Raw genomic sequence first — 15,623 nt, 5'->3', positions numbered from 1 at the left:
CACCATGTAATAGAAATCCTTGCAATGATGGAGGAGCCTCAGAACCAGCTTAGCACTTGATCATTCAACAAGGATTAAACAAGTGAATCCGTTTTGAGTTGAGCCATTGTCCTTCCTTGAGACAACTATATCTAATTGTAAAGAGTTGTGTAAGAGCTGGATAAACAAAGGAGAAGGCAATCAATTGCCTTTCGCAACCTTATCTGTCTCATTGTCATCAAGTTGGACATTTTGTCTTGACATTATGATGACCTTATTATTGGCAATGGAGAAGTGGTTGATGATCTAATTATAGTAAGTGTAATTAGCTTGCGAGTACTCAACAGTATGTGCAGCTAGCTTTTTTGGGCTACAAGTGCTCTGATTTTGTCAAGTTTCAAAGAGCTTTAAAATTGTGGGGTTTTCTCACTTTATATTAAGGAATGTTCATAAAAGCAACCAAAGGGACACAAGCCCAATATATTATTGTGGCAATTGACTACTTTACCAAGTGGGCAGAAGCCAAGGCAACCAAGAAAGCTGATGCTAGGGCAACAGCTAAGCTCGTATATGAGAACATCATATCATGCTTTAGTTTTCCCTTGGAAATAGTTAGTGATCAAGGAACTCATTTTGTTAATGAGACTATACAAATCCTTATGAGTGAGTTTTTTATCATTCATAGAGAATCTACTCCCTATTATCGTAGAGCTAATAGCCAAGCCGAGAAACACCATGACATGCACGATAGAGGCCAATCGAAGTGATTGGAAGCATAAGTTGGCTACTGCATTATGGGCATATCGTATCACATATAAAATTGCAACTAATTGCACCATGTCCAGTCTTTCCTTTGGGGTAGAAGCGGTAATGCCCATGGAGCTCATATTACCTACCCTATGGGTGGCAATTCAAGAAAGATGGCATGGAGGTTGGGAAATTGTGAAGGAAACTTTGGTTTGACCGTAACCTTAAAAACAAGGATCTTAGCGAAGGCGACTTTGCATTATTATATAGTGTAAGGAACACGAAACAAAAGTTGAAATATTATGGTATGGGTCCATACGAGGTTGTGGCAATCACACCACAAGGGACATGCCAAATTGTGAGATGGATTGCTATATTAATGGCAGTAAGCTTGGTAGTAAGCTTAAATGCTCCTATAGCCCTCTGACCCAGTAAACCCTTCAAGCTATCCACAAGGAGAAGGACCTTAAAAAAGAGGTCACTTGAATGAAAAACAAGTGATCAAAGAGGCCCAATTTCGCCACACTTTACTTAAGCATAATGGCCTATTGACAATTTTCAAGGCCACCTTAGACCAGCAGGAAAACAATTTTGATAATCCAACAATCGACCTTGCTAAGTTGCCAATTAGGTTGCAGGGTAATGGACAAACAACACATTCTGAAGTAGCCTTGGTGGATTCAAGAGCGAGCCATAACTTTATCTCGTAGGAGGTATGGGAACAATTATCAGAGGTACTCCTTAAACCTAGTCCTTCTAGAGTACAAGCCATTAAGGTCAACTTTCAAGGCATGCCTACAATTGGTTACATAGATATTGTTGTAACTACAAATAACCATAGAATAGAGAGTGTTATTGCCATAGGCACAATCAATGAACAGGTCATTTTGGGTAGAGAATGGTGCTTCCACGTCGATTGATAGATAGACTAGCATGAAAGAATGGCAACCTTGACAAGTGGTAGACAAACATTGGTGGTGTCTCTATGGTGCCAAGATCAGAACAAGAACTTCAGTAGCTCCCTTACTCCTAACTCCATTGGTACCTAAGGATAATGCTACTTCCTCCTCAATGTGAGCCCCACTTCAATGAAAACATCCACAATTTAAGTAGTATATGGAGGAGGAAGAACTAGGAACAACCCCCGTCGACATTGCTAGAGGCCAACATCCTGCCTACCTCCTAGCAGTGTGCCTCGCGTGGCGGTTGATATGTGTTGGGTTGAACTTGATTCGCATAGACTGGTATTAAACCTTTTGCACCTTCCACATAGTATATTGGGTACTCAGCTTCATACTTGAATGGCGAATCCATTTCCTCAGCTTGAAGTTGTTGTATTGGAATTGTCAGAGGAGCTGGATTTGGATTCCTGAGTAATTGCGGGACTTGTGTCCAGATGGGAACAAGATTCAGCCTCGAAGCTTGGGGCACTTGTGCAAGTGCCAGTTGCCTGTACACTGGTATGGGTGCCACGGGTTTCTTGCCATCCACCAGCCACGCATGACCTAGGTGACATCGCAAACCCCATTGGGTTCCCAAGGCATTACTGATACAGGCTCAAGGGTACTACGAGGCCAACCAACAAGTATGGCTACCGAAGCCCCCCACTTGTACCCCCGCTCGCAAATACCCCTTATGCAAAGTGCCACCTTGACCGCAACAACTGGTATGGTGGCTTAAACAGAAATGGCCATCCACTACTTGGATTCCAAAGGCACTTGCAGTACTCCCACAAGAACTTGCTTCTAAAAAGGAAACAATCCCCCAAGATCCTACTACAAGAATGGCCCTAGCCTTGACATCAACAATCCCTTGTTACTTAAATCATTCCAATCTTCCCCCCCATGGACTTCAACAAGAGCCCCCCAGAACAAGATCCAACCCACTTTGAACTCAGCAGTCCCACAAGAACCTACCTCTATTAGGGAGGTAGCATCTCAAGAACAATTGTAGTAAAGGATATCAAACAACTGGATATAATGCTGCTACCCCCAGAGTAGCATGGAGTAAAAAAGGTCACCATTGACATTCTCAATGAGTCTACCACGAGACCCTCACCCAAGGGAACGTCCCGACCAAACTTCTTTTCATCTTGGTTGGTGATGAGGTATGCCGCCTTGTTATTTTCTTATAAAATCTTTTGTTCTGGAAGAATCCACTTGCATTCACCGCTATGTAGCCTTAGTTGAGTGCCTAGGTTAGGCAACTATTAGCATATTCGCAAAGCATAAATTCTTGTTAGTTCAACATGCACTAGGTGAGTAGCATATTTACAATCCAAAATCAATACATGCACTGCATTCCACTCACATTTTTAGGCATAAAAGGCATGAGTCAAGAGTTTCCCCCACATGGTTTCATTTTTAGGGTGCACTCTTCTTCTTGACCACCTTGCCAGCTACACTTCAAACAGTTAAATCAAGCTAAGTCAGAGTCCCCCACCATACAAAAATGTTAAGAAATGTCAAAATTCCCAAAACAGGTCCAATTGGAAATATAGGCAAATAAGACTAACCCTGCACTATTAACTTAGCATCTGACGGGTTAGTAATTCAACATCTAGGATAATTAAATGTACACTAAATTAGATAATGTAATGCACCCTCAATTCATTTTCTATAAGAAGGGACCCCCTTTGATGATATTAAAGTTTCAGCACTCATTAAGTCACCCCGTGTTCTCAAATTCTTAACAAAGGTGGATATGGTGGACCACAATAATGTCATCATGCTCAACTTGCCACTCCAACTACTAGTTTGGATGCAATACTGCACAAATTAGGCTAATTACTTTTACATTAGAGCTACACCTATGGTGCCACACACCCATGAAAAAGATAGGCAACCCAATGATCTTCATGCCAATTATAAATCACATCTTGGACACGAAGTGGCCAACCAACCAGTATGGAACCATGAATCACAACCCATGCTGCCTCCACCCCACTCTACTCATAGTCCCACCCATCGCCATAGCTGAAGAATAGGCAGAGTACTAGTGACAACAAGAGATATCCATGGCCAACACCAAATGGAATGAAGCAATGATGGAAAGGGCTCAAGAAAAAGCATCATGCAATAAGGAAAGGATTGACTCCCATCTTGAACCAATAAATCCCTACAATGCAAGTTGGATAGTTGTCTAAAAAGCACTCAAGCACTGTGCATCTCCCACCTGCAGCTCACCAATAGAGTATAAACACCTTAGGGAGCAGACGCATCAAAAAAATTCATATAATTAAGGACCAGTTCATGGAGTTCTTCATTCAAGGCACACAACTAGCCCATCAGAAGGACTTTAGGTCAGTCAATGTCCTATCCAAAGTTCTTTGATTATAATATCATACTTATCCTTATACAATAAGAAGAAGAATGTATGTGTTTCCAATTCCAGTGCCACCTGTTAGAAATAGATGTAAAATTTTGAGTCATTGATTCCTTTTTGTAACAATACATCATTAAAGACCATATTTGCGTAATGCATTCTTCATTACTTAAGTGTATGTGTCTTTGGGTTGAAATGATGAAATTATTATATGTGCCTTTTTCTGTAATTTGTGCATATCTAGTACAATATCATATTCTATTTTATTATGTTTAGTAATGTTAATAAAGTAATCACTATCAAATTAATGTCATTATTTAAGCTCTCTATGTTTTCATTACTTTGTAGTACTTTGTCATACTTAAAGTTCTATAAACTTCTATTTTGGTCTATGATGGATCTTGTTGCAATATAATACTTTCACATGTTCTATGAATCAAAATTTCTTCATTCTCATCATGTTTAAATGGATAGTACAAAAGTAATTACTCTTTGAAGTAATTGTCTATATCGTTTGCAATATTAAATCAACAAACCTTAATAGTTTAGGTTTGGATGTTTTTTTACTTGAACCATCTTCCTAGGTGTATTTTATTCCAAAGGTTGCCATGCAAATATTGTCCACTTTTTGTCACTTTGTGTGTGTGTGTGTTTAGATTAAAAAGTCCCATCAATAATTGAGCCATACAATTAATTCCATGAATTGGATAAAATGTTTAAAAAGGAAAACATATAAGGAAAAAATGTTTGAGACATCTAAGTTGAAAAATGCAACTAGAGTTTGCAAAAATTTTGATCAAATTAAGAATTTTTAATAATATTGAGTTTGACAAACATAAAAGATGTCGAATCCTCAGGTAGTCTAGGTTCTGAGGTCGGGGTCCACTTACCTGCCACGATCCAAACAAACTAGGTGTTGAAACATCATAGTTACATTTGGCTAGACAGGTAATGCCTGTTTTTCCCGGCTTGCTATCACATTACCTAGGAATATAGACAACCATATGGATTCTTAGATAATTAAAAAAACAATTTAGCTTTGTCATATGAGATTATGCACCACTATCGATGTACTAAGGATCCTAATCTGCTTGGTTGACTTTAATAACTAAAATCCTCTTTTGAATTGCAATCAGTGTCAAGATAGACTATTTCAATCTTCTGCATATCCTTGCTCGCAAGGAACATATTCTCAATTTCATTGGCATAATGACTGCCTAATGACTGTGACTGGAAGTCCACCATGATGATTTCCTCTTCCTTGGAAATTCCCTCGATTGTTGTTGGATTGACCACCTTGGTTGTACTGCTTCTTGCGGTAATCGCTTTCATAGTATCTAAACTTATGACAGTAGTTGCACTGAATGTTTGACAAGTTGGTAGATGCATTCCCTCATCCTTGAAATCTTCCTCGATTGGAATGATTTCCTCTTTGCTGACGCTAATGTTGATTTTTTTGTTGATGATGACCACTCCACTAGAATGATCTACCCCTGCCTCTACTTCTATCTAAAGTTGTGAATGCTTGATCATCGAAATGACCTTTGCATGCGTGAATGGCTTGAGTCCTGAATTCTTCACCAAGTAAAGCTAACTGATGTTCTTCTAGTATCGGAATTTTTCGTTGGATGGCAATACTCTGGACTAGATTCTCATATCCCTCTCCTAGTCCATTTTATGATGAAGCATTTCTGTGAGATTCATAGTCTCTCCTACTGCTACGAGTTGATTGTTGTAATCCTTGATCCTGAGTACGCAAACTATGGATGATTTTTTCCTGTTAGTTTTGTTAAGAAGCAAAACTTTTATATTGGTGTCGAAAGTTTATATGCCTCGATAAAAATAAAGGTTTGAAAAATTCACCAAGATTTGAAACTTTTATGAGAAAAAATCTAAAGTTTCACCAGGATTTACAACTTTTTCTTTAAAACTCAAAAGAAAATATATTAAATTGTAATAGGTTCTACAAATATTGTGAAACTAAAAAAACTAGCTCAAACTTTTGAAAAAAATTTATATTAGTATATAAATATAGCTTCGATAAAAACATCCCTGACGCAAACATGATTGGTTTCACTACTGTTGCGAAAACTCTGGTTGATCTGGTGTCTCACTGTGAGAGTCTTGGAAGTGTTCTTGGACTCATAGAGAGTTGCTAACATATCCCATGCTTCTTTTGATGTCTTGACTGTGTTGAGTTCTCCTAGCATGACATCTTGTACATTCTGCTTGATCAGATGATATGCATATTTGTCTTTTTTGTCCCATTCTACCTGTGCTTGGGCAATGACAGGATCTGCTATAGGTGCGGACACTGTTGGTGTAGTTGGAGATCCCATTGTAGAACATACTACCAATACTGCGACAACAGGTGGAGTAGAGCTACTACTGGCTGGATCGTCCAATGGTCTAGGTGTAGATCCATTGACATACTCCCATTTGTCTTGAAGTACAAGAATGGTCTCCATTCAATTTTTACATGTGCCATAATTGGAGTTGTCTAGCTTAGCAGATGCCTCCAAATTGAGGTTGCTAGTTGTAGACATGGTGCAAGAAATGTACTCAAAGTGTCTGTGAAATCACTATCTGAGTCAACTACAAAACACTGACTGTATCAAATGAAATCTAAACTGTCGATGAATATAGAACTGCAATAGATAATCCAATCTATTACAAGGCTTGTGGCAAATGATGCCGAGAATAGCCAAGAGGCTTTACAAGGCTTGAATAAAGTGCACAATGCCATGAATTAGCCAAATAGGATTTACAATGATGGCATGTGTGTGAAATAAAATCATGTGTTATCTTCCCATTGAACAATCGGTAGATATCTTTTAACACTCTGAAGTCTGCTCTTATTTGGGAAATTTTCAGCATGGCTTCAATTGCCTGCTTTGGGGTTCTCTCTGCTATGGATGATCTAATCTACTCTGAACTAGATCTAGACCAATCGTTGAGCAATGTAATAGCAGCAGATAATTCCTTTTCTTTGTTCGTTTTAGGTGATGTGTCAAATGCATCGATGTAGAGGCTGATGTGCATGAAGGAAGTAGTATTGTTCGGTGAGGCTCAAAAGTGTGTGATACTTGTGCCAAAATGTGCGCATGATATGACGAGCATGTAAAGCACAAAAAATCAAGCGTTTTTTCTTTTCGGAGCACCCTCAAATTCTTCTTGGATCAAGAGATATGGCTTGATTTAGGTGCAGGGGCAAAAAGGATGCAAATGTGCTAGTGATTATGTGGCACTCAGGGGGTCACATGCAGTGACTGTGCCTAGCAAGGGGTGTGCCTGCGAAGTCCTATGTTGAGGTGGTAGGTGTGTTCATATGCAATGTGCACAGTGTGCTTGCAAAGGGCCAGTGTGCCTGCAAGGGTCAGTGCCACGTGACAATGATGATGTGGGTTGACTGTGCATTGATGAGGTGGTAGTTGACTAGTCAACTCTGATGACATGGCTATAGTGGTGTCAATGATGACTTGTTGTGGATGACATGGTATGGGTCTCGGGGTGCTGACATGACACCACCTAGCTACTAAATGACATGGCAAAGGACCTTATCTGCCACTGATGTGGCATGCGGGGTGCTAGGTGATGTGGCAGATAGGACTCCAAAGGGAGAAGAATATGCCACATGGCAGATTATGGTCCAATCTTTGGAGGGTGACATGGTAGACTTATCTACCACGTGTCAACTTGTGTGGACCTCTTGGGCAGAATATTTATATGCTGGGATTTCGTCGTCTTATTTCCATTGGTGGATGAAGGAGCCTGTCGTGGGGCTGGTGATAGTAGCGGGTTGTCATTGTGCAGTTTTGTTTGTTGGTGCTTAGCCATTGAGAGCTCCGTTTAGGAGCTTACCATGGTCGTTTCTGGATGGAGATGCCGATGCAGCTTGTAGATGGCGTAGATAGGAGCCGCTGTCAGAGGTCCGGTGATATGGTGGAGGAGTGTCATTTGTTGGTGTAGAGGTTGATGGCGGTTGGAGACGAGGCGTTGGCAGTTAGCATGTTAAAGGAGCCATAGCCATGCACGCTGGAGCCCATAGAGGTAGAGAAGGTGCTGTATAGGCTTTGAACGTGGCTGCGTGAGCATTGCTGGTGACTATATTGCATGAGGGCTACCTCTATTGGTTGACCTCGCTGTTGCTTCGTTGGAGAAGCCGGTTGGAGAGCTGAAGGCCGTGAGTACCTTAGGAGTTGCAATGCTTGCTAGAAGTCGGTTACACCTTAGAAGAGCTGCCATGTAGACGTAGTTGCATGTGAGTTGCAAAACGAGATGGAGTCGTGATGCAGCTACTGTTGCAGGAGCACCTTGAAGCTGGTCAGAAGATGTTGGAGAACCGGTTGCCTTTTTAAAGCTCTACTTCGAGTTAGGGCTCTAACTCCTCTCAAAGGAGTCTCAGTCTTTCTATTTCTCCTAAGAAAGGTAGGGACTCCTCTCTCTCCCAGAATCAATTTCTAGAACAAAGATCTCTCTCAATCTACCTTTCTTTCTCTCCCTATCTCTTTCTCACACACAAAGAAAGAACAATGGGTGGAAAATCTCTCTTTCTCAATCGGATCTCTCACAAACTCTCGAAAGAGATGAACGGAAATCCTACGGATGGAAATTCTCTTTCATCAATGAAATGAAAGGATGCTCACTCAATCGGTCTCAATCTCTCAATCTCTCGATCACTCTCACGCTATCACACAAGGATCACCATGTCTCAGCGGAAGACAAGGGAGCTTTGATACCATGACAAAATATGAAGGGGGGAGAGGAGAAGAGTGGAGATGAGGAGAGAGGGCACAGCTAGACTTAGTTCTTCTGCTAATCTTGTGTGCACTAGGCTTAGTGGGGCGATCATATATTGGATCTTTCACACCGTGGCCATATTTGTATCTCGTCAATCCATATATCCCGCCGATCGGCGCGGTAAGCTCATCCCCACGACCGTTGCCATCTTGCTATCCCCATGCCCGTTGCTATACCATTATCTCGCCAATCCCGTTATCCCTCCGACCGTTGTCTTAGGTCCTCCTTATGAATGTGGGGATACCACCTGCATCCTATCCCGCTGACATATGGCACTACCTATCTCATTGACCGGTGCATTAGGCACTATCTTGCCGCCCGTTGCTATACTGGTATCCTGTCGACCGGTGCGTTAATCTATCCCTACGACCGTTGCCATAGCGCTATCCCTACGATCAACATTGTAACCAAGGCCACCGCTTTCCCATCTCCTAGCCTTTGGTAATGCCTAGCTCAAGAAGAAATCTCATGAGGCATGGTGGGTTCAAGCTTCATGTCAATTCTAGGCACACTACTTTTAGGCGGCCATCCATGTACCAAGAAAAGGGTGGCACGTGACAATGCATAGGTAATTGATGTTGCCCCCAATTCGAGAGGGATGTGAGGGAGGGAAAATGTGTAGTGACAGTAGCAGCAGAGAGCTTGAGAGGGAGGGGCACCTAAGGAAGAGGAAAAAATGGTGCAAAGAAATGCTTCTTGAGCTAGTAGTAGAAGCAGTACTCAGCTTGCTTTCACATTTCTATGATGTCTATAGACATTGGGGGTGCTCTTCCAGCCATCTTTTATGAATCTCTACACCTCTTTGTCTAATGCTCACACTCATCATCATCGTCTCCACTCCTGCTTTCACCTTCTATTTCTTCCTACACAACTCATCTAATGATTAGCTAGCTGGCTCGCCTTAGATTTTCTCCTGTCCAAAATTGCTTGCTTCCTGTCTTAGACCAAAATTTGTTACCCTCCCCTTGGAAGTTAGACATTGTTCATCTCACCTTGATCACAATGCTTGACTTGGGGATGACTTGACTTTGATTGCTTTCCTGTGTAACCTAGGAGACCCGGCTTGATCGGTCATCCAAACTTCCCCAGGTAGGTCTGTCTATTGCAACCCTATCCCGTGGCATGTATCTGACCAACCAAGACTAGAAATAGAGGACCAACTTTCTAAGTCTTCACTACATTCAAACCTTACAATGATGAAAATTTGAGTGTGGGAGGTCGTTGTGACGCCGACCACTGTACTCTTACAATGTATATCCTTACCAGGACCTCGGAAGAATGATTTGTTGTCCCAAAAAGCAGTGTGTCTCTCAAAGGAAAACACTTGTGATTCTGCAAATGACCAAAATGTAGTGTAGAAAAACACTCACGATTTTGGAAATCCATTAATATAGAGCAAACTCAATAAAACCTTTCGTTGCTTGATCTTGCGAGATACAAATAGAATCGAAACTCTTCATTTAGAGAAATCGATCATAGTAGGGCTTCTGAACCAACTTTGCAAATACCATGCGAATTGAAACACTAACTTTGCAAAGGCGATCAATCTAGGGAAGTGCCATGGAAGGCAATCAATGAAATTTCATGCCATGGAAGGTGACTGACTTTGCATGGTTGTGTGGGGAGGCAATCATGATATTTCATGCCAGGGAGGTGGTTGGGAAGAGCAGAGTGAACACCTCCTTACCTGCCTCTTTGAATGGCACATGGATTAAAAATAAATAGATAATATAGCTATACAAATACAGTTATAGAAGAAGAAGAAGAAGAAGAAGAAGAAGTAGTAGTAACAGCAGCAACAAGCCCAAAAACTAATTTGTAGCGGCAAAATATGTGTGTTCCCAAGCTATAATTGCATAATTTTATAGATGTAAGAGGCCATCCCCATACCTTGGACAAACCGCCACTCGTAGGTTGGTATGGCAGGGAGGGGCTCATCCCCATAGGCTCCACTTGTGCATCTTTGCTTGACGCTGCACCCTCCAGTGAGGGGGTTCTGAGGGTAACCCCCACCTCCGTCCAAAGAAGGCAGCTAATGTGGTGGTCAAACCACCGACACATGGAGGCCCTTGAGTTCGTTGCAATCATCCTTAATCACACGACTATGAGGACCGTCGCCACAATTGAAGTTTGAAGGGGGCCACGCATTTACATCCATTGATAGGGGACGGTTGATTTGTAGGCTATTATGGGGAAGGCACCACAGTGGTGAGGCGTAGACTGACACCCTCCAGTGAGGAGGGCGCCCATCACTCCTAGCCGATGTCTTGGGATAGTACCTTTTGCTCATAAGAACTTCTTAGCAAGATGAAGAAAGAAAAGAAGAAGAAGAAAGATGAACAAATGTTATAGATGCAATCTGCACCTTTTGCTCATAAGAATTTGTAAGGAAGATGTACTTGTTGAAAGCCTTTGATGCGCCTTGTCGGCTTTTGGCGGTTTGTAAAGACCCTTAGCGAAGTTGTTAGATTCATTTCGCATATCACCATCCGTGGATGGTGGAAATCAGTGTTGGTTGCCAGTTCTCAAGAAGAAACATGAGAGACTAATGACAGCTAAAACCGATGAAACCCACTTGCGGCCTTCGGTTTTCCTAGTTTGCTCTTGGGAATTGGCTCCTGGCGTGCATTCCCTACTTCATTTCAAGTTTTTAGTTAGATCTGTAGGATTGACATATGATGACCCCTTGAGGGCTTGCCTTGTGGCCTGACATGGAAAATTTCTCTCTCATCTTCTTATCTAATCTACATCTTGCTGCATCTTGACAGTGACATCGGCTGCTGCTTGTGGGTCTGAGGAGGAAAGAGGGGAAAATGGGACCGACCGACGGATCGAAACCTTGGGTTTTGCCAAGTGCAGGAGATTTGACTCCAGAAAGGGCGACTGACCGAGTAGCGATCTGGACTCATAGTTTGTGTCCATGTCACACAGAGACTCCATGTCACATTCCCTTTCCCTGAAACAGAGTGCACCATGTAAAGCTCTTGCTATAAGCTGAATCTTTTTGGTGATATATAAGAACTTGTGAGGAAGAAGAAGAAGAAGAAAAAGATGAACTTGTCGAAAGCTTCTGAAGCACCTCCGCTGCTCACCTTCAATATATACGCAGAGAGCGATATATTGAAGCGGTGGGATGCATGCCACGTGACTGACTCCATTCGTGGATGGACGAGGACATCGGGTGTTACTGTGGGTTTGAGGAGGAAAGAGGGGAAACCGGTGATGGACGGACGGACGGACGCATAGACTGATCGACGGATCGAAACCTTGGGGTTTGCTAGATTGTGGGAGATTTGTTTCTGGGGAATGGGCGACGAGGTAACGATACCGGATTCCAAGTTAGATTCCGTGCTCCATATAATTCACAGGGACTCCATGTCAAATTTCCTTGCTAGATGTGGAAACAGAGAGCACTATGTAAAGCTCTTGCTGTAAGTTGCATTTTTGGCCTGCTATATATAGAGGCTTAAGTGAAGCCGATGGGCATTTTAGAAAGCTCATTTTTTTGTGGGATTTGTGCCGCGTGGAGCCACACCAACGCTTCCAATCCCCTCTCTCTTTCTCCCCCTCTCATTGCTAATTTCTTCCCTTCAAATCCTCTCTCTCTCTCTCTCTCTTTCTCCCTCTCTCTCTCTCTCTCTCTCTCTCTCTCTCTCAACTTTCTGCCCCTTTTCCATGCTGCACATTCAATTCGTCTTCTTTTTGGCCTACCCTCTGGGTAGCCTTAGCTACAGTTCGAGTTTTGCAAAGCTAAAAATCATGATTATTTCTATTTGTTAGGGTGAGAATTTCCTATTGGCTGCTAGCAACTTTGGCAGGCTGGTAATTATGAGTTTGGTACAAAGGTGATTGGTCCAAGTATGCTCCTTCCTCTCTCGCTGACACTCTCTCTCTCTCTCTCATTTTCCCTCTCCCCTCTCCCCTTTCTCTTCTCCTTTTCTCGCCTCTCTGTCTCTCCTCTTCTTCTTCTCTCTCCTAGCGCTCTCTCTCTCTCAAATTCATCTTATTGACTTTTGGACCATGTGAATTTACTACTCTTTGTACAAGCTTTCCTTTTCATGCCTCCAATGTTATGCTCTCTCTCTCAAGCATTTCACTAACCGAGAGGCAGGAGGCCTAATGAATGATAAATATGTATATCATTCACCTTGTTCGATCTCTCCGGGCAGGGATTATGAATGATATTGTCTGTTTGGGTGACAAGTAAGAACTTGTGAGGAAAAGGAAGAAGAAGAGGAAGTAGCAGCAGGAGCACAACCAGCAGAAAGAGAAAAGAGAGAAGAAGAAGAAAGATGAACTTGTCGAAAGCTTCTGATGCAGAACCTCCGTTGCTCACCATCTCCATGCCTCACCAGCTCTCTTCGACCTCCAAGACCTTCGCCAATATCTTCATCTCCATCGTTGGCGCTGGCGTCCTCGGCCTCCCTTACACCTTCCATCGCTCCGGTTGGCTCCTCTCTTCCCTTGTCCTCCTCTCCATCTCCATCGCTTCCTTCTACTCCATGATGCTCCTCATCTGGACTCGCCGTCGCCTCCTCATCGACCTCCCCCCCCTTTCTCGCCATCTCTCCTCCTACAGTGACCTCGGTTTCCTCGCATTTGGCCCTTGCGGTCGCCATGCCGTCGATTCCTTCGTCGTCCTCAGCCAGGGCGCCTTCTGCGTCGCCTACCTCATCTTCATCGGCGAGAATTTGGCCTCCGTTTTCGGGCCAGACGACGGAGCTGTGTTGCCCGCCATATCTCACCACGCTTCTGCTTCTGCAGCTGTGGGGAACGCTTCTTTGCCGCGGCGTCTCGGTAGCTTCCTTCTCGGTGGTTGGTCCTCCAAAGAAGCCTTCATCTGGATCATCTTCCCTCTACAAATCGCCCTCGCATCCATTCGCTCGCTTACTAGCCTCGCTCCCTTCAGCGTCGTGGCGGACTTCGCCAATCTGCTGGCTATGGCAGTGGTGATGGAGCAGGATGTGGCGAGATTTGCAGGAAGCGGCATCGCTAGCGTGAAGGCGAGCCAAGGGATCAGCAGCCTGCCATTCGCGGTGGGAGTGGCCATATACGCATTCGAGGGCTTCGGTCTGGTGTTGCCGCTGGAGTCATCGATGAGGGAGAAGAGGAAGTTCGGGTGGGTGTTGGGGATGGCTATGGCGAGCATCACCGCGTTGTACATGCTCTTCGGGCTGCTTGGCTACCTCGCGTTTGGGGAGGAGACGCTCGACATAGTCACCTTGAATCTTGGCAAGAATCGAGTGACGATGGCTGTGAAGCTAGGCTTGTGCGTCGGGCTCCTCTTCACCTTCCCCGTGATGATGCATCCGGTGCATGAAGTGATCGAACGCCGGGTAAACTTCCGGACGTTGCCTCCCTTGATCTTGAGGACCGTCATTGTGCTCTTGGCTGTGTGGTGCGCTGTGGCAGTGCCTCGATTTGGGGATTTCTTGTCGCTCATCGGGAGTAGCGTTTGCTGCATTCTGGCGTTTGTCTTGCCGGCTCTCATCCACCTCAAAGCGCACACGGGAGAGCTCTCAATGCCTGTGGCAGGGCTGGACTACTTCCTGGTCGCCTTCGGGTTGATTTTCGGCGGCTGGGGCACCTTCTCTGCGCTGAAAGGCATCATCGGAGCTTCGTAAGAGCTTTCTCGCTCATTTAAGCTCAGATATAACGCTTTCTTCTTCCTTGCGTACCGGATAGAATTCTTATTCGGGAAGATTTCACTACACCTTCACAGAAGAATGGATACTTCTTCCGTCTCTCTAAGGCTCAGACCTCAGCTACCGAATTCTGACGTCGTCAGTTATTCAATACAGAACTGTAAGATACATGTGATGTAATTTGAACTGCCGTGGTCGTTCGAAGACGCCCCATTGCAGATGATAAGCCAAGCGAAATACAGGAATATGATAATATAAGATTAAGGGATTTGAATTGTTACACGAGTTGTGAAAAGATCAGTCTCCAGTATATTGATCTAAAAGGCTGTTTACACACCCCCAAAGGGTGCCCAAAGTGTGGGCACCCAAAAACATTCATGGGCGGGTTGGAATGGGCACCCCCCATTACACACCGACTGCCCATTGTGAGATCATTAAAAAATGGGTGCCCACGGATGGGCACCCTTTTTACACACCGCCCAAGTACAAACCCCTCTTGTAAAAATGAGGGCCCGGATGGGTGTGGAGCTGGGGGACCCAAATCGTGATGGTGATTGGCTGAATCCAGCCCTGCCCATCGGTGGGCAGCCAAGCTTGGCTGCTCAAAGAAGGCCTTTCTCAGGGCATGAAGTGGACTCCACGTTGAATTAAAAGGTCTAAGCTTGGGCACTGTATGTGTAAAGAGGTGCCCGTCCAAACCTCAAATGGTGGCTTTCTATTGGTCGAAACGGGAGCCCAATGTTGGGCGCCCTTTGGTGTGTAAAGGGCCTAACTTTCCCTTTGCTGGAAGCTCTTCTCTAATATAATAGATTTAGCTTTTATGATTCTAGAGTAAGCAGATTGGCTTTATCGCCGGCTTTTTCACTCATTTGCATTTCATAGATTGCAGCATTCTTTAAGAAAACGGCAACAGCAGGGAACGAGCAGCAGTTTGCCACGGCCCTCCAAAGTCCACACTGTGATGCGTTCACTGTATTGCACGGCATAGGGGATCATTGTTTTCCTCTGCCTTGTAGATCACAAAACATGAATTTGAGTTTGTTCAAAAATTCCTGTGACATGAACTCCACCATGAAAATAGCTTGACAAGACGGATCAATGAAACTCTGAACTACCTGGTTACTGTAC

General features: G+C 43.8%; 1 protein-coding gene across 1 annotated transcript; it reads left to right on the top strand.

Moving 5' to 3' along the window:
• The first annotated feature begins 13,028 nt into the window (after positions 1-13,028).
• LOC147889488 (amino acid transporter AVT3B-like) lies at positions 13,029-14,757 on the top strand. Its single transcript, XM_087391497.1, has one exon. It carries the CDS (start codon positions 13,143-13,145, stop codon positions 14,472-14,474), a length of 1,332 nt encoding a protein of 443 aa, XP_087247623.1. The 5' UTR covers positions 13,029-13,142; the 3' UTR covers positions 14,475-14,757.
• The last annotated feature ends 866 nt before the right edge of the window (positions 14,758-15,623 follow it).

Source organism: Dipteris shenzhenensis, chromosome 20, assembly GCF_047967505.1.
Source record: "Dipteris shenzhenensis isolate YYH24624 ecotype China chromosome 20, Dip_SZ_1.0, whole genome shotgun sequence".
Lineage (NCBI taxonomy): Eukaryota > Viridiplantae > Streptophyta > Polypodiopsida > Gleicheniales > Dipteridaceae > Dipteris > Dipteris shenzhenensis.
The sequence above is the reverse complement of the archived record's forward strand: the minus strand, read 5'-3'. Positions and strand labels throughout refer to the sequence as shown.